Source organism: Oryx dammah, unplaced genomic scaffold (assembly GCF_014754425.2).
Source record: "Oryx dammah isolate SB20612 unplaced genomic scaffold, SCBI_Odam_1.1 HiC_scaffold_8, whole genome shotgun sequence".
NCBI classification, from domain to species: Eukaryota; Metazoa; Chordata; class Mammalia; order Artiodactyla; family Bovidae; genus Oryx; species Oryx dammah.
The window spans coordinates 46655143-46681746 of record NW_024070192.1 but is presented as its reverse complement, the minus strand read 5'-3'; the positions used below and the strand labels follow the sequence as shown (position 1 = coordinate 46681746).

Below are 26604 nucleotides of genomic sequence, written 5' to 3'. Positions count from 1 at the left end.
AGGGGGGCATAGTACCCGGCACACAGTAGGTGCTTGTTAATATTTAGTGAAGACAGGCTTGGAGGTGCGTCCGTGTGCAGGCGGTGACAGGGAGCACTGACAGGTGGGGGAGGGGGAGAGCTCAGGATTTTTTTCTGCACCCTGGCTCTGCCCTCACCCGCCCCCGGCTGCTGGCTGCCTGAGAAATCTCATTTGGCCACTAAGCTGATTCATGGGCCGGGTTCCCCCCTGCTCCCTGAGCAGCTCTTTTGTCAATAACTGTTCTTTACAAGCTCCCTTGATTCGTTTTTGGGGTTGAAGACAAATTTTTAAAGCAGAGTTCAGCGCCCAGGCCATTCCAGAGGGGCTGTTAACTTAATGTCCCTCCTCGTTCCCTCCAAGCTTCCTGCCTCTTGATCCCTATGTGGGTCAGGACTCGCCATTTCCAGCAATTGCTTCTCTGGGTCCTTGCCTTAGAACAGGGGGGTGAAGAAGGAAGAGAAAGGAACCCAGATGACAACCCAGGGTGGCAGGCAAGGCTCGGGCTCTGCTGCTAGGCTGGCTGTGTGACTGTCGCCTGAGCGCTCCCCCTCTCTGGGTCCTCTTTCCCTGTTTGTGAAAGCATGGATGCTGACAAATACCACGACATCACTTCCACGGTCGTCCCTGGAGCGGCCAGTTCTCTGAGGCTCCTTTGGGAAGGAGATCTCAGTGTTAGCAGCATCTCATGTCTCATCCCTTCATCCCCGTGTGGGGTGATGCAGCTGGCAAATTCTGCAGTGAATGCCACGGTGTCCACTGGCTCTCTGCTGCTACTGCCTTTCTGCTGTAGCCTCCTCCTAACTGGTCCCCTTGTCCCTCCAACCCTTCCTTCATTCACCCAGCAAGAGGGAAATGACCTGAACCTCAAGCCTAAGCCTGACTCCCCAGTCCATTTTGAACCTGTTGGCCTCCACTCCTTGGTATATACATTTTGTGTGTTTCTCCATCACCAGAGACCCATGGTCCAGGCACAGGGAAAGCACGTACAGAGACAAGGCAGCAAAAAAAAAAAAAAGAAAAACAATGCCCCTGGGGTGTCGAATATGCAGCCTCTGGACCCCCACACCCACTGCTCTCCCTTCCAGGAACATCCTTGGCCTTGTTCTCAACAAACTAAGTGAGTATGTCTGCCCCTCCCTTCTTTGCATCCCTCCAACCCAGGGCAAAGCTCTATCATCAATCATCCCAGGCCACTGTGGTCAGATGACATGTCCATCGTCCCTGTGGGGCTGAAGCTTCTTGGGGACAAGCCCACGGTTTTGCCTCCTCTCTCCCTGGCAGGGCCCAGCACACAGTAGGAGCTTGATGTGTTGAATAAACGAATTGGACCCTCATTCCAGATTCCACACCAGCACCTCCCATGCAGACACACCCCAGCTGAGATGTTCATCCTCCCTTGATACACACCTATGTCCTTCTTGTTTCTCCCTGAAACTCTGCGTGGGTAAGTGGTGAAGTGGCAGAGTGGATGGGGATTAGTGGAGATAAAAATGGGAAGCCATTGAAATGGAAAGCCATTCATAGCTTGCGTCTGGAATTTAGTTACCAAATATTTGTTGAGCACTTGCCAATTCTGGGCACCATGGGTGAAAGAAACTGACAGAGAGCCCCCTCCCTGCTCCTCTAGGACCCTTTAGGAGGCCACCGTCAGGGCACATTGGAACAGCAGGTACCTGATGTCCTGGACATTCCAGGAGCGCCCTCATGCCAAGCACACCTATGGTTATGCCCTACATGGCTTTCTGGCAGCTCCCAGCTTCCCTGCTGCTGAGCCACACCTGTTCTTTGTTGCCAGCACATCTGGGGCAGAGCTAGCCTTCTTTCAGGCTCACATATTACGTGAACACGAAGACCTGAATGTTGCAGTCTCCATTTACTGAACATCTCTGCTTGCTAGGATCTGTGCCCACAGCTTTGCCTGCTGCTGGGCACTGTGCACAGCACTTTATAGACATGATCTCATCCCGTCCTCACCCCAACCCCAGGGCTGCCCCTGTCGGTTGAGCAGAGGATCCTGGCCAGCAGTCTTCCTTTGGTGGTGGGCAACAGCTGTTTGGGGCAGTTGCAAACACAGCACTCGTCCTGCCCCTGATCCCTTCTGGCACAGATGCAACCAGCTGGAGCCACCTGATCAGGGTGCTGAAGGCTGGCCAGGGCGCCTTGGCTGGGCTCTTGCTCCCCCCAGGCTTCCAGTGGTCCCCAGGGCTGCGGCCTGCACTGGAGAGAGGTCTCACAGGGACAAGGGAGGCCATGAGGAGCTGTGGAGGGGCTCACCCAACAGCTGTGGAGGGGCTCACCTAATAGCCATTGCTCTCTCCCGCGTGGTTTTCTGACCCGGAGATCCCCATCAGTCCCTGGAGAAGAGAGGATTCCCTGGGAGAGGTTGATGGTGACAAGGAGGGTCACCCTCTGAAAGGTGGACTGAAGGCAGAGGAGGAAACTGGAGTGAGCTCAGCTGTGCACACAGCCGTCTCACCTCTCTCCTTATTTTTCTGTCCCCCCTCTCTCTGAGAGGAGGCATCTCTTTATAAGGGCACACTTCTGGGTCTAAGAGTCCTCCATCCCCGTGTGAGCATCCCTCCAGCACCAGGGGGTTTAAAGGGACCCGGATGTAGGAGAAGGAGGCGCAGAACCCCAAGGCGGCTCAGCCGTGTTTCCGTCTCACGTCATTTAGTGCGACCTCCGTGTGTGTGTACACGTGCGCGCGTGCAGGCACCTGCACCGCAAGGAAGGGACACAGAGCCAGCCACCACGTGCTGTCTGTTCTCCGGGAGCTGTTGCCCCACCCCCAGTCTTGTTGCCTCTGTTTATTTAAGAAAAATCCGACACAGTGCTGGGTAGAACCCAAGAGAAGGGGGGCCGTGGGATGGGGTCAGGGAGCCGCGGCTCCCTCTGCCTTGCTCATCCTACAGTCCTTCCCAGCAGTTGGGCGTCTTCTCCCAGGGACGCTGCCCTGTGGGAAGCGGGTGGCCACCGCTGCAGAGAGGAAGGAGGAGTGGGCGGAGCGGGAGAGGCGGCTAAGGCGTGGTGTTGATCTTGCTGAGGGGTGGGCGGGAGGCACCCAGGACTCCTGGGTGCCCAGACCACAGTGCTCTGGGGTGGACCCAGGACTCCTCCCCCTGAGGGCCTGCCCACAGCCCTTGGGGGCAGAGGATGGAGTCCTGAGATCTCAGAGAGGGGCCTGGCTTGACCCCAGACTTCTCTATAGAGTCAGCTCCCAGATCCTAGGAAGGGACTTAGGGGGGGCACCCGGAAGCCAGCAGATGCTACAAAGATTCCCTGCCTCCACCCCCACCCCCCCTCCAAATGTTTTGTCCACAGCAAGATCCTCGGCAGGGCAGGCAGCCGCTGCGTCCCCACCCTGCAGGACAGAAATCCCTGAATAGTGGTTTGAGAAAAGTCTTTGTGCAGCTTGTAACACAAGGCTCCCCCCAGAACCCCTCCCCCTGAATGGGGGAAGCAGGAGATATAGGGGGGCGGGGCCCTCTCGGCCCAAACTTGACTTCCGTACCCCAACTTGGGGCAGGGGGGTTGTCTAAGATGGGAGGAGGGTTGGAAAGGGGAGAAGGAGGGCTGGGATTGCTTTCCTCTTAGCCAGCTCCAGGAGGAAGGCGCCTCCATCTTTGGGGGCAGAGGAGTGATAGGGGGAGGCAGGGAAGAAGAACCACCGTGAGGCGGGGCGGCCACCCCCACCCTGGAGGAGCAAAGCTGCAGGGGCCGGACTACAAAATCCACTCGCTCGCGCCGGCCCACATCACACGTGAGCAGGGTCCCGGCTGTGGATCATACAGAGCCCACCCTGCCCTGGTGGGGCGGGGCAGTCGGGACGGCACCTTTACGCAATCTCTTTGATTCTGCGCATGTAATTGTGCAGGTCAGGGGGCGGGGCGGGCCGCGTGGTGCCCGTCACATCCGGGCAGCCCCATCCCAGGTCCTCTTCGTCTTCCTCGTCCTCTTCGCCGGCGGGCACCGAGTCATAGGCCAGCTCCTCCGAGGGCAGCGTGGTGAAGGTGGTGAACTTGACCCGCTTGCGCTTGGAGGTGGGCGAGCTGGCGGGGTCCTCGGCCTGGTCCCGGGCCGAGCCGCCCGAGGAGCCGTCGCCCCGCCCGTGTACCTGACTCTGCACGCTGGTCTGCGAGCTGCCGCTGCTGTGGTGGTCACCGTGGCAGCAGGCGGGCACGGTCTCCATCGGGTTGCTGGCGGGCGGCGACAGCTCCCCCTGCACCCGCAGTGGCTGCCCGTTACCCAGGAACACCCAGTGGTGAGAGTGGTCCATGCTGGTCTGGCCCTCGGGCGGGATGCGCTTGTGCCGATAGCGCAGCACGAAGACGATGCAGTTGATGAGGAAGACGAGGATGGCCAGGCAGAAGACGCCCAGCAGCGCATACATGCCGATCTCCAGGTCCGTCAGCCCCCGGGGCATCTGCAGGAAGCCGGTGGGCAGCGGCAGGAAGTCTTCTGTGGGTGGCACAGCCGGGCTGGCAGTGCCAGGGCCCGCGGCCTCGGGTCGGGGTCCTGCCGTGCCCGGCGGGCCAGCTCCCCGGGCCTCGTCCTCGCCCCCGCCGGGCCCTGGCTGGCTGGGGCCCGGGTAGTCGTAGGTGGGGTCCTCCTCGTCCCGCCCAAAGTGCACCCGCAGGCCCACGGGGGTCGTGGCCAGCACACTTTTGCGCTTGGTCTTCTGGCAGCTCTCGGCGATGGTGAGCTCCGCGCGGAGCAGCTCTCCCGCCCCCTCGGCTTCCGCCACCACCAGTGGAAAGGCCCGGTCCTGGGTCACCGTGGCCACGCGCTCATCCAGACTGCTCACCAGCAGCCCGTAGTCCCGGGGGCTGTAGAGGGAGAGTGGGGCCGTGGTTCCATCGCTGTAGGAGAGCCAGAGGCTCAGGAGGGCTTCCTGGAGGTGGAGGAGTAGGAGAGGACAGGAGTCAGAGAACTCTTAGGGCTGGCTTCCCTGCTAGATCCTGAGCTCCCTGAGGGTGGGCCCAGGTGCTCTGGCTCCCTGCTGTATTCCCAGTGCTGGAACAGAGCCTGGTGGGTGACCAGTGCTCGGAACCATTATTTGCATGGGAGTTCTCCTTTGGAGGTGGTGGAGAGGGTACATAGAAGTTTATAGACTCGTACCTCCCTGAGGATATCCTCGCCCACTTCACCCTTCTCCCCTGGATGAGCTGATGGTAAATCCCACCTTGGGTCTAACTCGAATCCTCCTTCCTGTTCTAGGAGCCACACCCCATCTCCACGCCTGACTTTGGGATCACCCCCAGCGGACACGTGGACGTCGAGAACACAACATACTCAACTTCAGCCTTGTCCCCTGTGTGTTACACCTTCTGAGAACTGACCTCCTTGTGGATGAAGAAGTAGGGCCCAGAGACAAGCCACTGGCCTGGGGTCACAAAGCAAATTAAAGCCGAGAACTCCTGAGTCCTGACTTCTGGCTTGGTGCTCAGTACCCACTGTTGCCCTTCCTGTGTCCCCACATGTAACTTTTCACCTGAGACCACGGCCAGTGTCCTGGTATATCTGTGGGGCGGGGCAGCTATAGTTGAGGGGGGGTCCAGAGATGGGTGAGGGTGATTCCTGGGGCTGGAGGAAAAGCTAACGGGCCTTCTGAGACTCCAGGAGGGAACCCTTGAGGCGGCAGGTGCAGGATGCGAGACCTTGGCCAGACTCCTGTGCAGATGGCAGGGCGATGGGGTGGGGCAGGCTTGCTGAGCATGAAGAGTAAACGGGTCTTCCATTATCAGAGCCCCAATCTGGGGGGACCCGCAGCCAGAACCTGCAGGTTCTCCTTCCATACTCCAAGCCCCCAGGCTGGCCAGTTGGGCATCCAGTTACCTGCTTGAGGAAGCTGAGGGTCTGCTGGGCGGCAGCGGTGGCCAGGATGGTGTGGCTGCTCCCAGGGCTGGGTCGCAGGGAGAGGGCGAGGCTGGCCACCACCTGGGCCTGCAGCTGTGTGATGCTGACCTTCTCCTCTGTCACCGTCAGCAGCGTCTCCCCGAGCACGGACTCCGTCAGAGGGGACACCACCTGCAGCAGAGTGGGGTGAGAGTGGGTGACAGATGAGAGGGGTAGGTTGAGTTTTAAAGAAAACAACAGCCCTTCCCCTGACCCCCACAGTGGTAAATAGCAATTGGTGGTCAGCTTCAATGTCAGGGAGACAAAAGGGAGAGGTGGGGACTGGGGCAAATGGGAGAATTTGTAACCATGTCAAAAAGGCATCAGTACTGACTCCAGCTGATGACTGCCAGGTCAGAATGCAGACCCAGTGTGGCCAGATTCATACTTTCTAAAATCAGAAATTTACATTAAAAAAAGGGGGGGGAATCTCCCAATTTTTAAATGGTGGATCCATTGGTTTTTAAACCAAATATGTCCACAAGCATATTTCAGCCCATGGGTCACTATTTATAATCGTTTAGGTGGATGATATCTGCCGAGGCACCCAGTTATCAAGGAGGAAGTTCAAAGTTGAGTTCCTAGATCTCCAAATTCCCTTTCCTGGCCTCTGGGTTGGCTGAGCCCACCCCCCTGCCCCCACCCCCTCCTCATCCCCATCTACTCTCAGGGACCACATTGAGCCATGCAAGGTTGATGAGTCTGGGAGAGAGAACCTTCGCCAAGGTGAAGTTGACCTTGACCTTCGATGATGGAATTTCCAGCAAAAGGGCAGGTGGGGAAGCAAGTATGTTTCGGGGGCCATCTGGGGTTACTCCCTGAGGCTGAGGCCCCAGAAACCCTGTCTTGGGGATGTCTGTATCATGGTGTACTCCCTACCCCATGCCTACCTTGAAGGGAGTGGTGCCCGGCTCCAGCCCAGCCAGCGTGCTGCTGTCTACCATGCGTGCCACTCGGGGGTCACCCACCCGCATGAAGTCGCTGACCAGGTCGGTGACCTCCACCAGCCAGTCGGGGCCCAGCATGGTGACCACCTGGTCGGTGCCCTCCGATGACGTCGTGTGGAACTGGGTGAAGACCTGCAGGGTGGCGTGCTGGTACTGCAAGGTGCAGCCGCGGCTCGCACTCTGCGGCCGCTCCTCCTCCTCGTCCTCATCCTCGCTCTCCCGGGCTGACCTGGGTGGGCGAGGCTGGAGGTCAGGGCTCCCCACCTGGATTCGACCTGCACAGGTCCCACTCTCTCCGTTGCCCTGCCGGCCCCTCCCCAGCACCCATGGGTGGAAGCCTGGGCTCATCCCTTCTGTCTCTACCAAGCTTGAAGCCCAGAGTCTCAGGCTTTGCTTTCCTAGATGGGTAACTTCTTGACCCTCCCCATCCACCCCAGGTCGCTCTCCACCTCTGCTTGGCTGAATCCACACCTGTGACTAGCTGGCATCAAATATCAGCAAATACTGCCTCTTTCTCAGCACTAAGCACATGCTGGAGCCTGGGCTCAGCTCTAAATTGGAGCAAAGGCGATCCTTGCTCGAGTGCCAGCAGGCTTAGCTGCCTCGTGTCCTACCTACAGCTGTGTGGCAGGCAGAATTTGGATGTTTAGCCGATGAGATTTCCAAGCGGCGTGTGGGAGGTGTGTCCTGGCTTCCCGTGACTGCTCACAGCAAAATGCAAGAGGAGAGGGATAAATGGAGGGAGGAACTGGCAAGCAAAAGGGAACCCGGACTTGACAACTGGGGAAATTCTCAAACTCTCCAGACTGCCAAAAAATGTGAAAATCAGGAGGTTCACCCAGGAAAGCGGGCTCTGGAGAGAGAGGAGGGTGTGGCTAGTGCTTCACAAGGATCAAACCACTGGAAAATTCATTCACATAGAGGGTTCTTTATGTTAACTAATTTAATCCTCACAGCAGTCCTCTGAGTTAAGTGTTAATGTGCCCATTTCAGAGATGAGGAAACTGAGGCACAGTAGCCCCAGGTTGCCCAGTTAGCAAATGGCAGAGTCAGGATTTCAATCCAGGCCATCTGGCTTCAGAATTCTGGTTAATTCTGATAATGAATGAGAGTCTGGCATGCTAACTAGTTATGAGACCCAGGTGGCCAGTGTTCAAATTTTGTAGGGTTAGGGTCCTCACTACTCAAAGCAGCTTCAGCATCACCCAGGAGCTGGCCTGAAATGCAGACTTACAAGCCCCGTCCCAGGCTCACAGAATCAGAATCTGCGTTTTAACAGCGTCCTCAGGTAATTCGTGTGCAGGTTTGAGAGGCTCTGGTCTACACCGCCTTGCTTTTCCAAATCTCTGCAGAACTGAGCTGAGCCCAACTCTTACTGTGCCACCTGCTTCTCTCCCCAGCCTCACCCCTCCCGCGCTTAGCTGCCTGTCATTCTGCCTCTCTTCTCTGCTGGCTTTTCTCTCCAGCAGCGATGAGTGGGTGAGTGAGCATGCTGAGTACCCATGGGCCTGCCCCACAGATGGGCACACATCCAGGTGTGTGAGCCTGGATCCCAGTGAGGGGGCCTAGTGTGAGTCACTGTGTACCTGGCTGACATACTCAGAAGTGTGTCCCTAGTGTGCCCAGGCTGGGGCACGCATGTACAGTTGTGGGTATGCCTGTGTTGGTGTTTCTACTCCATTCTGTCTGCTCCTTGACAGCTACTGGGCCAACTCCTTTTTCACGTATCCTTTAAAACTTCGCTCAAGTCACCTCTTCCAGGAAGCCTGCTTTGATTTCTCCTGGAGGAAGAGGTGGCTTTTTCCTTTGTGCCACTTGATTCTCTGCACCCAGGGCTTCCCCCATCCACTGCTCAGCAGCATATATACGACGGCTTCCCTGATGGACCCAGGCTCTGGCCACACTGACCCCCTCCCCCCATCAGGGCCTTGGCACACAGTAGCTGCTCCATGAAAGTTTGTTGATTGCATAACTGACCTGCAGACTGTGTACACCGGGGGTCATAACACACACATGCAGATGAGTCTTCCCAATATCTGCGTGGTGTGTGGTGGGGCCGTACCTTCGGTCGGGAAGGATAGGAACCCTCCAGCCCTTCACTTGGCTGAGGCGGGCATCCGAGAGCTCGATGTGCAGGGGCAGCTTGGGCACCCATACGGTCATTTCCAGGGGGGCGTTGAGAACGTCGTAGCGGAAGGTGACCCTGGCATTCATGGATCCGCGGGATTCCTTTCCGCTAACAAACACATAGTCACAGCTACTGGATACCTGGGGGGGGGGGGGGGGGGGTGGGGAGAGAGCTTGGTTGGCCTGTTTTGCCCTACAGGTCATCCTGGGGGCAGAGCAGGGGAGGGACTTAAGTCTAACCAGGAAAGTCAGCCAGAAGCTCATTGGATAGAGAAAGTGCCAGTCACAAGAGGCTGAAGGGGCGGGACCGGGTGGGAGAAGGCTCCTAATTTAACTCTTCCGGGAGGAAGTGAAGTGAAGTGAAGTCGATCAGTCGTGTCGGACTCTTTGCGACCCCATGGACTGTAGCCCACCAGGCTCCTCCACCCATGGAATTTTCCAGGCAAGAGTACTGGAGTGGGTTGCCATTTCCTTCTCCTCTGGGAGGAGGTGTCAGCTTTCCTGGTCGCCAGAGATCATCTCTTAGTGGCTCCTTGGGAGGTTTTTTGCTCCCTGGCAAGAAGTCAATGTGCCATTCCTTTGAAAGGGGCTGCTTCTGATTTGCCAGGCCACATCGAGGGCAGCTCCCCTCCCCAGCATGACCGCCTGGGCTCTGGAGCAGGTGTTTGATGGGCAGAGGAGTGGCCTGTCCTGAGCAGGACACTGGGGTGTGACTGGGTGGGGAGGAGGTCATGGAGGAGAGGGTGGCGGAGAGGCTGGCCCCGAGGCTCCTGGCAGATGGGCCAGGTGGTTAATTTCAGGAAGGGGGCTGTTCCAGCCAGAGGTGGAGGTGAGGGGAAGAGAGAGGGAATTTCAGGACCAGAGAACCCTAAGCACAGACAGGCGGATGACTGCCACCAATGGGAGGAGCTTTTTTGCAAATGCATGCCCACCGGGACACCACCTTGCATTCTTAGAGGTTCCCCGGTGAGCATATGCTCACTGAACACATCTTGGTGGAGAGCTGTGCCCACTCACCGAGGTGCCCGTGCTAGTACTTCAGCGTAGATGCAGTTGGTGTGTGTGGAAATGCCCATGTACACACCTGGAGAGAATCCTGCGTTCGATGCATTTAGGTGCTTCTACCTGTGCACACCCAGGGGTGCCCATCCCTGCATTTGGAGGAGCGTGTATCAGGCAGCCTGTAGGCTGATGACACCTCGAAGGCTCTGGTGGAGGGTGGTGGGGAGGGGGCTGGGATGGCGGCTCATCTGTGGAGAAGAGCCCCTGACGGTCCCAAGCTCCTCAAAACTCTCTTAGTCATCTGGCGGTGGGTGGTGGCTGAAGGGGCGTGGGATGGCGACCCCGCCAGAAATGCTCATTTCCCACTTTGGAAGGCAGAGAATCCAGCTGAAGGCTGGCAGATCCCATTTAGAATGTTGGCAAACTCCAGAAAGAACCTGAGCATATTTCGCTGAGAATGGAAACTAATTCCATTTAGAATCTTTGCTAATTCCCTTTGGTGTCTAAGCCACGGTGAGTCTTCTGGTCTACTCTGGGGTGGGGCTGGGGGAGTCTGGGTGGCAGGGAAGGTGCTGGGTGAGGGCTCTCGGGGGCAGGCCCACTTCTCCCCATCCCAGCCTGCCAGCAGTGGAGAGCCCCACAGGCCTGGGCAAGGCTTCTGGTCCTCAGGAGGCTGTGTGGGTGTGGTACCCAGCCATCTGCTTTGGCTCACTCTGGGGACATTATTCCTGAATTTGGGGGAAGGAGGAGGTGAGCCTCAGGCACCCCCATTCCGGGAGGGATCTAGTGTAGAGCATGGAGAGAGAAAGCACACAGTCCCAGGGAGGGAGAAGGAAACTCACATCCCAGGTGCCCCCACTGAAGGATTTACAGGAACAGAGACAGCTTCTGCTGTCTGATCATTTGATTTTGACACCAGCTGGAGGCTGCCATAGCAAGCAGCTCGCCCACTTCCAGGTACCGGAGCTGGATGCCTCTCGCATCATTGCCTGCTCCACTGCCTTCTCCCCACATCTCTCCTCTGAGCACTGTCTAAAGCCAGGGGAAATCTGAAGGTCTTCAGGGGTGAGATGGCAAACTGGGTGAGATGGCCCTCACTGGCCATCCATGACCACCATCCATGGAGGATGTTCGGCCCAGATGGGGTCTCTGGGGAGGAGCTCAAGGAGAGGTCTCCGGGAGTTGGAGGGATTGCAGTGGGTATGGGTCTTTCATACAACCTTCACTCCTGGCCTAACTCATGAGCTTCTGCTTCTTCATTTTAAAAATCTTTGTAATATTTATTTATTTAAAATAATTTTAATAATATCAAATATAGTATTTAATATTTAAATTTAAATAACATTAAATTAAAATTTAATTAAAATATTTAAAGTAAACATTTAACAATATTATTAAATGTTTTACTATTTATTTATTTGTCCACATCGAGTCTTAGTTGCGGTGTGCAGGCTTCTCTAGTTGCTATTCATGGGCATAGTTGCCCCACAGCATATGGGATCCTAGTTCCCCACCCAGGGATCAAACCCATGTCCCCTATGTTGCAAAGCAGATTCTTAACCAATGTACCACCAGGGAAGTCCCCTAACTCGTGCTCTTCTGGAGGCTTCCACCCTGGGCTGGATCTCCATCTGTTTGCCAGCCCCCAGGTTTAGGGCCTGTCTCTGAGTCCCCCCAGGACCTCCTCCCCTATTTTCTTACCCAGTGTTTGCCAGACAGCAGGGTCCATAGTGACTCGGGGATTGAATTCAAGTTGTCAACGCTGCCTTCTCCCGTCAGCCTGCCAGAAGGGCTCTCCTAGGGCCTCCCCTTGCTCAGGCTGGACGTGGGATGCTCTTCCTCCCCCATCCCCTGCCACTTCCCTCCTCTTGTCTACCAAGGGAACCTGTCTGAGATGTGAATTCCTGTCTGGATTGGTGTCCTACTCCCCCTGAAGGTCTGAGGCCGTTCTCCCAGGGCCCCCACCTCCAGGAAGCCCACCTTGATGATGTCCTCATTGTCAGATTCACATTCCACCAGGGCGGAGACATCTAGGACAAGACCGGTCACCTCGATGGCGATGACCTTGACAGGGATGGCCACTGTCCGGCCCGTCAGGATGGCTGTGTTGATGATCTCTGTGTCCTGCAGGGAGGAGAGGAGAGTGGGCTCTGTGAGTTGCCTGAGGCCCCCTGCTTTCCCAGGACCACCAGCCAAGGCCCCCGGCTCCTGGCTGCCCCCACCCCGCAGATGCATGTCCTTGGAAGGACACCGGTATACACGCACAGACAGGTGCATCTGCCCAGCCTCATGTGTCTTCTCGATGCTCTGCTCACGTGGACTCCCATGGGTGCCTTCACGGTCTCCCCCACTCTGCTGCCAGAAAGCAGTGCTTTCCCAATTCCGCACCGTCTTTTCAACATCTCTGATGCTCATCCAGACTCAGAATAATATCCAGGACATTTGTCTGGCTCTTCCATGTTCCCCTAGGCTGGCTCCAATTCCTCCTGGCCATTCCAGATGCCCCTGGGCTGGTCCCAGACAATCATTCCAGTGCACTCTCCCTAAAACCCATTGCTTCTCTGAATAAACGATTCCCTTTCCCATCGCTGCACATTTGTGCACAAGATCCCCTGCCTAGAGCACCCTCATCATCTTCGCTGTGTGAGTTCTTCCTCCATGAGTCCTTCAAGGCTCCACTGTATGCTCACCTCCTCCAAGAAGCCCCCCATGGTGACATCTCTCACCTTCGTGCCCCTCAGCAGCCACTGTCCCACTCCAGCACCAGGCACAGAACTTGCCTGCCTTCTGCGAGGGCAACTCACCATGGCCAGGGGCAGGATGGCCTGCACGTCCCGCTGGATGACCGTCAGCTCGGTCACGGCCCGCTCCAGGTCCGGCAGGGCTCCATGGCCCCGGTAGTCAATGTGCCACATGATCCTGCGCTTGACTGACTGGCTGGTGAAATTCTCCATCTCAAAGTCCAGCTGCAGAATCTCCAGGGGCCCCTGGCCCTCCCTGCATGGTGGGGGAAGGGACGAGAGCCCAGGAAGAAGGGCTGGGAGCAGCTCAGGGGCTCCGAAACCCTTGCTGGGGACTCTATCCCTCCTCAACAGCCTGCCCCCCGGGCTCTTTGAGCCTTCCCCAGCCTGGGGAGTCCCCAGAAACTAAGCCCCAGCCCTTCTGCCAGCTTGGCCTCCTCCATCAAGACTTTCCCTCCCACTCCCCCATGGTGTCCTGTGAAGAGGTGGATAGAGGAGCCACCCTGGCTTACCAAGGGGGCAGCGGTGTGCCCTGGGCCCAGGACACATCCACGGTGGCTGTTGAATGCTTGGCCCCAGTCAGCAGCTCCGAGGTCACGTGCCACTGGCCACTCCGTGACTTGGTTCCTAGAAGGGTCACACCCTTCTTGGCCTTCACCCTGGGACAAAGCAGGAAGAAGAGAGAGAGGGTCAGCCTGGGGTCCCAAGGCTGCCCTCCTGGCTACCACGCTTAGGCTGGGGCTGGGAGAAGGGCGAGGAGGTAAGTTACCCTGAGTTCTCGACTCAAAGCTTGAAACTAATTTGGGGACCCTGGTATAGCTGCAACCTCTGGCCCTCAGTGGAAGCTGTAGTCCCTTCTGTTATATCTCTACCAGATCTTGCCATACCTCTATTTGCATACCTTAGTGACAGGGGACTCGCTACTTCGGCACACATCACATTGCGTTTTCAGAAAGTCCCTAAAAGGAGAAACCTCTTCCCTATAATTAGCTGAAATAGAACAGTCATGGGCTCTGTTGGGGCAAGAGAGAACAGTTCTCCTCCACCCGAATAGACACCTGGGGAGGTGAGCAGGTATTCTCTGAGTCTTCTTTTCTTCAGGCCTGAAATCGTCAGGGCCTCCAACTGTCAATTTTGGCCATAGTTTCAAGTCACCCATAGCCTAGTCACCCTCCTCTGGACACTCTGAGATATACCTAGTGTCTTCAGCGGTGCTCTAATTAACACTAACTAAAGAAAGCAGAGCGATTATCACCTCCCTAATTCTACACTCTCTACTCCTATTAAAGTAGCCTGAGATCTCTGAGGACTGATTTAACTCACATTCACATTCAGGTATTAATCACTGAATTAGATATCACCCTGGGTATGGCACCCCACTCCAGTACCCTTGCCTAGAGAATCCCATGGACAGAGGAGCCTGGAAGGCTGCAGTCCATAGGTTCGCACAGTGTCGGACACAGCTAAAGCAACTAAGCAGCAGCTCTCCAGGAATATCTGTACTTCAGGGTAGTACATTCAGGAGAGAAGGCAATACTTGAAGAAGCTGGAGGTTAATGGTGCTGTTTTGGGCCCCATGTATAGTGTGCTTGGGTTGGTGGGGAGCGTTTTGGTGGGGCTTTTCTTATATCCTCAGAATCACTGAGTAAGTCTCAAACCATGGATTCTGCTTGTGAGACATCATTATGTTTTGTGGGGATGTGATATAATTGAAGGCAATTCTGAATCTGTGCGCTGTATCATTCTCAGGGTATAAAAAAAACGCGGGGACCCCCCCCCCCCAAGTTTTCTCCTAACCCCAGGATTAACCAAATGTCCTGACACATGGATGCTCTCCTGTTCCTATTTTGGCTTGCAGTCAAGGGGCTGCTCTCTGATGTCCATTTCTCCTCTTTGGCCTCAGTCTCATTATTTGTAAAATGGGGGAGTTGCACCCACTAATGTCTAAGGGCCCTTTCAGCCCCAGTTCTATCATTATGGATGTCCTTGCTTGTGAAAATAGATATTTCCATGACACTAAAGAAAGCTGAGCGCTGAAGAATTGATGCTTTTGAACTGTGGTGTTGGGGAGGACTCTTGAGAGTCCCTTGGACTGCAAGGAGATCAAACCAGTCAGTTATTCTAAAGGAAATCAATCCTGAATATTCATTGAAAGGACTGATGCTAAAGCTGAAGCTCCAATATTTTGGTCACCTGATGTGAAGAACTGACTCATTGGAAAAGACCCTGATGCCGGGAAAGATTGAAGGCAGGAGGAGAAGGGGACGACAGAGGATGAGATGGTTGGATGGCATCACCGACTCAATGGACATGAGTTTGAGTAAGCTCCGGTAGTTGGTGATGGGCAGGGAAGCCTGGCATGCTGCAGTCCATGGGGTCACAAAGAGACACGACTGAGTGACAGAACTGACCAACCACGACACTATGTCTGTGAGATAGGGAGGTCAGAGCTGATATTTTGTGGCCATTAGGCAGATGAGAACACTGAGGCTCAGATCAGTGAGTTGTCTTTCTGAAGTTGCTAAAATGATAACAGGAAGAACTGAGACTAGGATACCGGAGGAGCAGGTCTGGGCGCGCCCCCTACAAGGTTTTCAGGTGTACATCAGACCTTGGGAGGAGGCCAGCCAGCCTCCCCCCGCCCCCGCCCCTCACCTCCCAGTCATAGCCCCCTACCTGAGAGTGAAGTGCTCCAGGCTGGGGCTGGAGGGAGAGGAGGAGTTGGGGGCCAGGTAGAGTACAATGCTGAGCACCTCCCCTGGCTTGAGGGGCCGGTCTGGCAGGCGGATCATCAGGTTGCTGTCCAGCCTGTGCTCCTGCAGGGTCCTCCTGGGGGGTGGCCGGAACAGGCTGATGCTTCCGATGCGCAGCAGTGGGTGCTGGGTGGGGCTCTCGGCCCGGGCCCCTGCTCCGGGTCCGGCGCCCCGTCGGGTCCCCCCACACCCACCCGACGCATCGGGGGCATGAAGTGTGTAGTAGAGCTCGGCTTGCTGACTCTCCCCGGTCGCCTCGGGTTCCAGCCCATCCGGAGACTTGCGGCGGGTGCTGGGCGGTGCGGCCGGAGCCGGGGGCCCGAACCAGGCCAGGGGCAGCTCGGCCCGCACGAGACAGGTGGCCAGACCTCCGCTGAGGCGGCAGGAGCTCTTGACCTCCCGGGCGTCGCGGAAAGCGTGCAAGCGGACGCAGGGCAGCCGCTCGGTGACGCCAAAGTCATCCCAGTCGCGGCCGGCCACGTAGAACAGCACCTGGGCCACGGGCTGCGAGGCGGGCACGCGGGAGTGGACGATGAAGGCGCGCACCTTCCAGCTGACCGTCAGGCGCTCGGGGATGTCCAGAGTGCTGGACGGCTGCAGGAGCTCCCGGGCCACCACCTGGCTGGTGCTGAAGGGCCCCAGGGAGACGTTGAGGACGGGCAGCTCCTTGGTCTGGAACACCACGAAGGGCTCGGAGCGCTGCAGGGAGCCGTTGGCCACCGTGGGCGGTGAGGGTCGCGCCTCGCGCAGGAAGAAGGCCAGTCGCGTGTGCGACAGGCGGTAGCTAATCGGCAGCACCGGGCTGGCCTGCGGCCCTGGCGGACTGGGGCTGGCCGGGTGGGAGCGGCCAGAGGCTGGGGACAGACAGAAGAAAGACCCCAGAGTGGTCAGGAGAGGCGGCTCTCGGACCCAAGGGCACCCCGGCCTCTCACCTTGACAGAGGGCTGGCCCCTCCCCGCCAGACCATGCTCTCCATGCTTGTGGCTCCAAGCCTGGCCCCGCCTTTACTGGCGTGTTAATTGCCCTCTTTGCTGATTCCTTCATCCCCGAGGAAAGGGTGAAGCTAATCCCTGTACAAAGCGCTGGGAAGCTTTAAAGAGGCTTTTTCCTCCCGCATCCTCATTTGTAAAATGACTATAAAAATTGTTTCTGCCTCCAAGTGCTATTGTGAGGACTTACCAAATTCACGTGTGTAGAGGGCCCAGAGCACAGTGTGGTGCTGAGGCAGTAAGTTTTCCTTCTTACCCTTATTAATGGTACAGTGCAGTACATATTATCGGCTTTCCCAGTGGCTCAGCGGGTAAAGAATCTGCTTGCAATGCAGGAGCCTCAGGAAATGTGGGTTCGATCCCTGGGTGGGGAAGATCCCCTGGAGGAGGGCATGGCAACCCACTCCAGTACTCTTGCCTGGAGAACCCCATGGACAGAGGGGCCAGGTGGGCCACAGTCCACAGGGTCGCAAAAAGTTGGACATGACTGAAGTCACTTAGCATGCACACACAGTACATATTTAATGGTTTAAAATTGTTTATTAAGATCAAATGATTATTTGTGCATTATTATGACAGGCAGTGACTTATTTGATCCTCCAATTAAGCCTTTGAACCAAGTATTATGATCTCCATTGATTCAACCAGTTTTCTATCAGCAAGTTCTCTTTTTTGAGGGCCTATACTTAGCTCTTACAAATGAAGGGGCTGGAAGCTTAAATAACTTACTCAAGTCCACTTGAGTGAAAGGGGCCAGCAGTAGGATTCGAACCTGGGGCCACCTGGCTTTCAGACCCAAGGCTTTATGGCTGCAGCTGCCTCAGGTTGCACAGGGTCCCCAGGGATCCCACGTGGCCCTCCCTACTCCCTTTATGCTTACATGCAAGCTCAGTTGCTAAGTTGTGACCCCATGTACTATAGTCCACCAGGCCCCTCTGTCCATGGGATTTTTCTAGGCAAGAATACATGAGTGGATTACCATTTCCTTCTCCAGGGGTTCTTCCTGACACAGGGATCGAATCCACATCTCCTGCACTGCAGGTAGATTCTTCTCCACTGAACCACCTGGGAAGCCCTACCACCCCACAGATACACACAGAGAAGTGGATCGCCACTCCCCAAACCCAAGCGTGGGCCTCGGGTTCTTGGGCTTGACTTCTCCCTCCTCTTGGCCCCTCTCCCCATCCTCGCAGGATTGCACCAGGTTCTAGCAACTCCACCTCTTGGTGCTCTGTTTCTGGGTTTGAAAGCCAGGTGAGCCCAGGTTCAAGTCCTACTGCTGGCCCCCTCCCCAGGTTCCTGCTCCAGCTTTGGCTTCCCTCTTGTTGTTATGACAACATAACAGAATCTAACTGGGTCTGTCCTCTCTCCAGCTCTTCTCTCATCCCCTCCCTGCATCGCAGCCAGAGGGATTTGTTTCCCCCAGACACCAATTCTTGGCTCCTCATTCCCAGCTCAGTACCTGTTGGACACTGTCAGGGGACAAGAAGGACCAATATGGGGAGGTTTGAGGTTTGAGAATCAGTTCTGTATCTTCCGATGGACTCTGAGCTGTGTTCTTCACTTTTGATGTGTTGTCATTTGTTTTTGAGAATCAAGAAATTCCCCTATAATTCATGCAACACAATGCAAACATGTGTACTATTAAAGACTCTCTTCTTTCTTCTTACAGAATAAAATTCAAATTCACCTTGACCTGAGCATGGCATTCAGGGTCCTCTAACGGGGCTCTAGGCTTCCCCTTCCCCAGCATTCCTCTTCCCAAGCCCCTGCTGCTAGCATAACGAAACAACTTCTGGCTTTAGTGCTTGCTGATGCTGCCTTCCCTGGAGAAGGCCATGGCAACCCACTCCAGTACTCTTGCCTGGAGAATCCCTTGGACAGAGGAGTCTGGCAGGCTACAGTCCACAGGGTTGTACAGAGCTGGACACGACTGAAGCGACTTGGCATGATGCTGCCTTATCGCACCTCCTATGCTCATGCTGTGCCCTCTGCATTGGATTCTCTCCTTTCCTATCTGCCCACATCCAAATCCAAACCTTCCTCCAAGGCCTTGCTCGAATGGCGCCTCCTCCACGAAGCCCTCCAAGATATCACCTCTACTCCTGGGAATTTCTTCAGAGTTCTGCCCTTTTCTGTGGGGTCCTCTCATCCTGTCTGGCGGGACAGTTATCTGTGAGGCCTTGCACTCAGCAAGCCTTTAACAAATCACGATTGATTTACACTGAGTGATTCCCAGAGACCTCGAGCCCAAGGAGGAGACTCCTAATTGATTATACGGTGGTTGCTGCCACTTATGCATATTATTATTTTACTACCATCAATGAAACCTTGACAGTTCCACAAACATTCACACCCAATTCCTCATAAACCCAATGAACTAAAAATTCTCTGCTCTTGAAGTTCTGATGTCCGTGTCTGATTTTTTATTTAAATCTGTGGTTTAATTTTCTAATTTAACAAATGAGGCAATTAGCTAGGGGCATGACAAAAGCCCTGGGTCAAATATCCTAAGAAGAGTGGAACCTGGTGTCTGTGACTCTTTTGGGCCCCTCCCAAGCAGCCCTTCAGATTACCAGGGGGAAACCTCTGGTCCCTGGTCCTCTGGACAGCCTGTACTTTAGTCATCAGACTGCTCCCTCCGTTTCCAAGAGAACTCTGTTCTCAGGCCACCCTTGCCCACTAGACACTCTGCAGTGCTGCAAAGTAAGCCAGTTGCCAGTGTTGGGGTGGAGGTGGGGGCCGGGTCCCAGATGAGGATGGGAAGGTGTCTGGAGAGACGACAGAGCCTTCCTGGCTGGTGCCTGGAATCCCTGCCTGATGGTTACCACTGGCGTCTCTGAGAAGGTGTGTGTGTGGAGGGGCTGGTCCCAGGCACACAGGTGGGCTCTGAGATGATGACCTGGGCCAGGGCACACAGCCAACCAACTGCTTTGGAAGTAGCAGGAAGCAGTCAAACAGAAGCTTCGAGACTCAAATTCAAGGCTTATCCTCGCCACACTCAAACGGCAACTTGTTTCCTACTTTGAGCCTCAGTTTCCATCTCTAAAATCGAGGTGGTAACATCAGGCCCCTCATGGAGATGTTGAGGGGAGCTGAAAGAACAAGGGGGAAGGGTGGGGGCACTGCTACATGTGATGGGATGTCCATCCCATGTAGGGCCTGTGGGTACTGAGCTGAGATGGGGAGAGGCCACCGTGCCTGTCCTGCGGGGGTGGAGCAGGGCAGTGGCTGTCAGGACTGTGCTCAGGCTGGGTGGACAGGGTGGGGACATGGATGGCAGAACCACCGTCCCTCCCTCGCTTATCATCCCCAGGAGACCCCGAAGGCTGCTAAGTGGCACTTAGTCCCCTTTGACCCGCTCACCAACCCAACCTGAGGGCTGGCCATCTGGACCCCCTGGAGGCACAGTTGGGGTGGGACCGTCAGATGGGCAGCAGACGCAGAGGGGCATGGAGGAAGGGATTGGAAAAACATGCTTGCCTGCCCTCCTCCACCCTCAACAGATTTTAGTTGGACGAATGCAGTTCTCTGAATGAACCTCTCAGCACCAACTGGGAAAGCATGGGCTAATGAGAGCACCCTCAATGGGGCTTCCAGGGGAGACGTGATGGCCAGTGGGCAGAGGGTTGCTGGCCCTAGGCTTGGGACTCCTGACCCTTCCCAGCAACCTTGCCGATAAGGAGACTGTGCATCTGAAACAGGAAGCAACTTATCTTGAGAAACCAACTAGCATTTAGAAAAGGGAAAGGTAGTGTTAGGGTACCACAATTTTTGTACTGATGGCATCATGACACACAAACACTGCCCCCCCCATCACCACCATGAATCATTTTATCCTCTGGGGCCCTGAGGACTTTCTATGGGCTGAGCAGTGATGGGGGTGTCCCCGAGATGCCCACGCTAATCTCTGCTCTCCGGCTCATTGACTCTGGAGCCTAAAGGAGGTGGCTTGATCTCTCTGGGCCTCAGTTTCCCCAGGGAGGCGGGGAAGTCCCTGGAAGCAGTCTGGTGGGGCTGCGGGGAGGAAGGGGAGGCCGGTGGAGCTGCCAACAGGTCAAGTTTTCAGGGACACGGTGTGTGAACATGCGTGCACATGTGCGTGTGCCGACGTGCATGCTGGCCTCCATCTCGAGCTAGGTCCCGAGGCGGGAAGGGGTCCTGCAGGGGTGGATGTGCCGGCCTGGATTCACTCTGCCTTGGAAACAGCTCAACTCCCTCCAGTCTAGTGGAAGCACACACACACACACACACACACACACACACACTCGTGCTCACATAGAGCTGGGCACACACCTGTCTGTCAAGCCCCACAGCAGGCACCCCTTGACAGGTGGTTCTGAACCCCTGCTGCCCCGGCTCTCATCGGTTCCGCTCCACTTGCCAGACCCCAAACTCCACCTGCTGACTTCTGATTCGGCTCGGCTCGCCCTGTGGACCAGACGGTATTGTCTTCCTGTCAGTGGCCTCCCCTCCCCGAGGAGCATCACTTGGATTCTCCCCTGCCCACCCCACCAGCCACACAGCCTTGGGCCTGCGGAATCTGCTCCTGACCCGGTTGCTGTTTCCCTAGGAAGGCGGTTCTCCCCGTCTCATCATATCCCACGATCAGCATTACGGGCTGAGTTGTGCCCCCTCCCAGATTCATACGTCCGATCCCAACCCCCAGCACCTCGCAATGTGACGGTGTTCGGAGATGGCGATCTTTGAAAGCGGTGATTAAATTAAAATGAGGTCATACGGGTGGGCCCTAATCCAGTAGAACCGGTGCCCTTAGGAGGAGATCAAGACACAGACACACACGAGACGAAGACCCAGGGAGAAGGCAGACGTCTACAGGGCACAGCGTGAGGCCTCAGAAGGAGCCCACCCTCCCATCACCTTGAGCCCAGACTTCCAGCCTCCCGAACTGCAAGGACGTAAGTTCCTGATGCTTTGCCACCCTGTTCTGGCAGCCCAAGCAGGTTAATGATAGGAGGGAGGGGCTATTTCTGCCCCTCACAGTCTCAGTTTCCCCAGTGAGATGTGGAGACACTGTAAGGGGGGTGGAGGAGGAAGACAGGCTGGAACCATGCAGCTTTTCTTCTTGGCTGCTTGGCGTGTGTTCCCCGACCAGGGATCGAACCTGCAGCCCTTGTGTTGCAACTGTGGAGTCTTAACCCCCGGACCACCAGGGAAGTCCCTGGAATCATGCAGCTTTTGTCTTCGGTGATAATGATGGTACATTCCCAGCCCCCTCTCCTGTCTGTGGGACCCTTCCCAGCTGAGCTGAGCTCACTCCTTCCTCCTGCAGCCCCGGGAGGATGCATCCAGGTCTTTACCATTTGGGGACTAAGGATGGGGCTTCCCTGGTGGCTCAGACAGTAACTAAGGATGGGGTGTCTGTGAATGTAAGAGGTCTGAACTCCCATCCCCCGACCTCCATCAATCTCCCGCCCCCTCCCCTGGGCTCTGAACCTGCCCAGGCTTGGGGACCCTTGGGAGCACCATCCTTGAGGCCGCTTCAGGACAATGCCCAGCTGGGAGGCAGCAGGCTTCATCCTTCCCCTCTTGTTCCAGAAAGAGACTGAGGCATCACTGGAGCGAGAATGACACTGGACCCCACCAGCACCGAAGCAGAGATTTGCACAGGGTGTGGGGGTGGGGTAGTGAGGACCCCGCATTCTGCCATGCCTGGCTCAGGCATCACCTCCTCCCTGAAGCCTTCCTGGATATCTCCGCTGCCACCACCTGGGTGGTAAGTTGTTCTGTACAGCTCCAGCTCCAGCTGATCCGGAGCTTGGCCCTGGTATGAGCATGAAATGCAAAATCAATGTTGTGTTTCACTGGTCACCTCTGTGAATGCTCCCTGGGGGGTGGAGTGGGCAGGATGCTGGTCCACGTGGCTCTTCGTCTCTCAAGTCACCTCCAGGACCAGAGGGCAGGTACTTACTTATGCTTTTGCCTTTCCAGCTGGCTTAGGATCTGGGCAGACACTGGACTTAACCAGTTTCACATAGTGCATGGCTTGGTACACACGTAGGTGTGTGTATGTGCTTAACGAATGTCAATTCTCTCCTCTTCTAAGGCTTGGGGCACCTGCTTAGGGCCATTGGCTGGGACATAGGCCCTCCCTTTTCACCTCAGCCTGGCCCTAGGTGTCTAGGAGGGCAGTAGGGGCCTTTGCTACCCCCAGATATGCGTCATACCTTCTCCCTAGACACAAAGGCCACCTCCTTCCAAATCTATAAATGAATCTGCGTGGAGGCTAGGGCCAGGGGAGGGGGCACCTCTGGCCATCTCCCTGTCTCTAATCAAGTTCAGATGCCTCCTGCTTCTATCTCTAATTGTCCCCAAATTAAAACTAATCACTTGCAAATCAGAAAAAAAAAAAAGGATTGTTATTAGCTTTATGAATTTGAGGCTGTGAGGTCACAGCAGGGCATGTCAGCAAGGCCAGAGGATGCAGGTTTGTGCTGGGAGAGGGCCTGCTCACGTGTGTTTTGTGTGTGTGTGTGTGTGTAAGCACCACACCCAATGTCTGGTGCTTAGGGATCCTTCAGCACTTACTCTTGAACTTGCCTGAATCTAAGACTCAGCCACAGAAAATAAAACAGCCACAGCAAACAGATTCTAGAAGGGCTGGACCCAGGCTGACACAGTCACAGTGTTCAGGGGAGAGACCTAGTCCCTTGTATGCTTATTAAGCCTCCCAGGCATTGCCATTATCATTTGGACCACACGGCACTAAGCAGGAGGGACTGAGAGATGCTGAAGGGTTGCGACCGGCATGCCATCATGTCGCAATGCTGATGGTGCAGGATGAAGCACCCAGAGCCTAGAACAGTGCCAGGCACACACTGGTGCCAAATCTACAAACGGATGAAAGACAGAAGAGAGGAAGCAAGAGGCAGGGTGACGCAGGTGGTGAGGATGCTGGTGAAACTGAGCAGGACCCTGCAGCACCCTTCTGGGTACAAAAGCCTCTCCCTGTCCCCTCGTTTCTTGTCTGTAGGAAAAAGGCTTCAGTCTCCCAGTTGGAACTCGGGGAAATCTTCCCTGAGTTCTAAAGAGCAGGCACAAGCAGTTAATGATTCGGAGAATAGAGTCACAGAGCTCCTGGATCCTCCTGCAAGGATGAAAATAACAGTCTGATGCATGTCTTAGAATTGTTCTGCAGAAACTAAGACTCCCCTCCTGACCCAGGTGGAAGACGGTGACTATATGCTGACCACAAGCACGCAAACCCCAGAGTGGCTGGGACTAGAAGGTTGAGATTCCCAAAACATCACCCTATTACCTCACCATCAACCAATCAGAAGAAGGTCCGTGAGCTGATCACCCATCCTCCAAACCTCTCCCTTAACATCATCTTAAAAAACCCTCGCCTGAAAGCCATTCAGGAATTTGGGTCTATTGAGCATAAGCCGCCTATTCTTCTTTCTTGGCCCTTGCAATAAAACTTTCTCTGCCCCAAATGCCAACATTTTCGTTTGTTTGGCCTTACTGGGTACTGGGCACACGAACCAGGGTTTGACAATACTGGAGGCCGTGTGGTCCAGAATCAAGAGCCCATGGATGGGCTATATCCAGTGACCCCTCCTAACCTTGACCTCCAGGCCCACAGGAGGGGTATGACCTGCAGAGTACACTCCCCTGGCCCAGGAGTTGGCAGTGGGGGAAACTCCACTGAGACCCTGAAGAACTAGAAGAGAGAGGAGGGATGCCTGGCTGGTGGGTGGATCTGATCCAGAGCAAGCGCGTCATTTCTGCATTCTGAGGCCGTACTTCCCCATCAGCAAAATGATGATTTAGCAACCAATGTACTAGTTAGTGGGCTTCCCTGGCGGCTCAGACAGTAAAGAATCTGCCTGCAGTGCAGGAGACGCAGGTTTGATCCCTGGGTCAGGAAGATCCCCTGGGGAAGAGATAGGCTACCCACCCCAGGGTTCTTGCCTGGAGAATTCCATGGACAGAGGAGCCTGGTGGGCTACAGTCCATGGGGCTGCCAAGAGTTGGACTCGTCTGAGTGACTAACACACACACACACGTACTAGTTACTCCAAAGTGAGTGTTGGAGTAGGAAAAACCTACATCTTGAGAAAGACTTTGTTTTTTAAATTAGTGATATGTGGTGTCAGTAAGGGTTTTAAGATATAAGATGTTCACATGACCCACTATTGGGGGGTTAACTGGGCAAACTTTCTAGAACGCAATTTCAAAATATGTTTTAAAGGCTTTGAAATCATTCATGCTCCTTGCCCCAGTAACTCTGCCTTTGGGAATCTATTAAGCAGAAACTGGTTCAAAGATTTATGCTGAAAGATATTCACCACAATGCTATGCCTATTAGCAAAAAATTAGAGACAACCTAAATGTCCAAAAGCAGGGTATTGTTCAATAAAAGCAAACACCTGAGCATGGAGGTTTTCAAAAAATATTTACTCAGGTGGGAAAATGCTCCCCAAATAGTTTGAACTAAACAAAGGAGGATGCAAAACTGGCAATATGGCAGCATATCAATTTTTTATAAAAATATGTAGACACTGGGAGGAAATACATCAAAATGCTAATGGTGGTTATCTCTGGGGGTGAGGATTATGCACGATTGTTATTTTTTACTTTATGCTTTTATGTATTTCTAGTTGTCTGCAAAGAACATGTATTGCTTATAAAATTAGAAAGAAAACAATAAATGTCATTAAAAATGAAGGAAAGTGTTTGAAGCTGTTCCAAGAATTAAAAAAAAAATAAGGAAATTAAAAAATAAAAGGGAGAAGAATCTATGTGTTCTGGGAGCCACACAAACTCACATACAAATCCCAGATTGACACTTCTTAGCTGTGTAAACTTGAGTCAGTTATATAACCTCTCTGAGCCTCTATTGCCACATTTGTAAAATGAGGATGTGCTGTGCTGTGCTTAATCGTGTCTGACTCTTTTCGACACCATGGACTATAGCCCTCTAGGCTTCTCTGTCCATGGGAATTGTCCAGGCAAGAATCCTGGAATGAGTCGCCATGCCCTCCTCCAGGGGATCTTCCCAACCCAGGGATCCAACCCAGGTTTCCTGCATTACAGGCAAATTCTTTACAGTCTGAGCCACCAGGGAAGCCCAAGAATACTGGCGTGGGTAGCCGTTCCCTTTTCTAGGGGATCTTCCCGGCCCAGGAATCGAACCGGGGTCTCCTGCATTGCAGGTGGATACTTTACCAGCTGAGCTATCAGGGAAGCCCAAAATGAGTGTAATAGACTCTATTCCATAGAGTTGTCATGACTAAATAAGCAGATTACTTGGCATAGTTTCTGGAACAGAGTGAGTGATCAGTGCTTCTTCATTCATTCATTCATCACTTACTGGTTCTTTGGTTCTGAGAGGAGGGAAGTGCTGACCTGCTTTGTTTAGCTCCTGGCAGGTTCCCTGTCAACATCTGTTAAGTTGAACAGGACAAGTGCTGAGGTGACAGGTACATGGAGCAGAATGTCCTGAGGACCTGGAAAGTGGCATTGAGGCTGGAATGAGCGCTCGCTGTTGGGGTCCCTGGAACCCAGCCCAGGAACCTGACCTTAGCAGTTTCCTCCTTCCTCTGGGCCTCAGTGTCCTCATCTGGGAGAAGAGGCTAGCCCCTGCCCTGCCTGCCACCTGGGTGACCTCGGGCTGGGCAGGAGTCATGTGTGCAGGGAATCCTGGTGGGTTCTCATCCAGGCAGGGGTGGCCAGATAAAAGGGAGATGACAGCTGGGCCCAGCAGGCCCCAAACACGCCCCCCCCAACCCCTCCGCTAGGACAGGGCTTCTATGTACTCTAGAGCAGTCTGGGTCTTGCACAAAGATGCTGAAACCCAGCCCCACCTCTGCTCATCAAACCCAGTGCCTAGTGCGAGGCTGTTTCTGTCTCTTTTCAAGTTGACAAAGATGCTTTATAGGCTGGTCCATATAAGCAAGACCCCACCCGAGGTGGGACGGTGATAATCCACCCCTTGGAGAAGGAGTCCAGCAGAGGAGAGGGAGGCTCCCTGAGGTGTGGGGCCCGAGACAGATGTCCCCCCCGACTCCGAGCATCCCTGCACCTCCCTCCTCCACTTAGCTCTACCCCTAACCAAAGCAGCACCCTTGGGGCAGGGCTGTGTGTCCCTCATCAACCTGGAGGC

The 26604-nt window shown here is 54.9% G+C and overlaps 1 protein-coding gene across 1 annotated transcript in view; it reads right to left on the bottom strand.

Moving 5' to 3' along the window:
- Positions 1 to 2777: 2777 nt before the first annotated feature.
- The window catches only part of TMEM132E (transmembrane protein 132E), a 58218-nt gene continuing 34391 nt past the window's right edge, over positions 2778 to 26604 (bottom strand). Inside the window, exons 2-9 of the mRNA XM_040244463.1 lie at positions 15410 to 16340; positions 13246 to 13392; positions 12797 to 12989; positions 11973 to 12116; positions 8926 to 9131; positions 6807 to 7092; positions 5857 to 6048; positions 2778 to 4912 (exon numbers count right to left, since the gene is read on the bottom strand). Coding sequence (XP_040100397.1) covers positions 3857 to 4912; positions 5857 to 6048; positions 6807 to 7092; positions 8926 to 9131; positions 11973 to 12116; positions 12797 to 12989; positions 13246 to 13392; positions 15410 to 16340 — 3155 coding nt within the window. The 3' untranslated portion in view covers positions 2778 to 3856. The remainder of the gene's footprint in view (positions 4913 to 5856; positions 6049 to 6806; positions 7093 to 8925; positions 9132 to 11972; positions 12117 to 12796; positions 12990 to 13245; positions 13393 to 15409; positions 16341 to 26604) is intronic.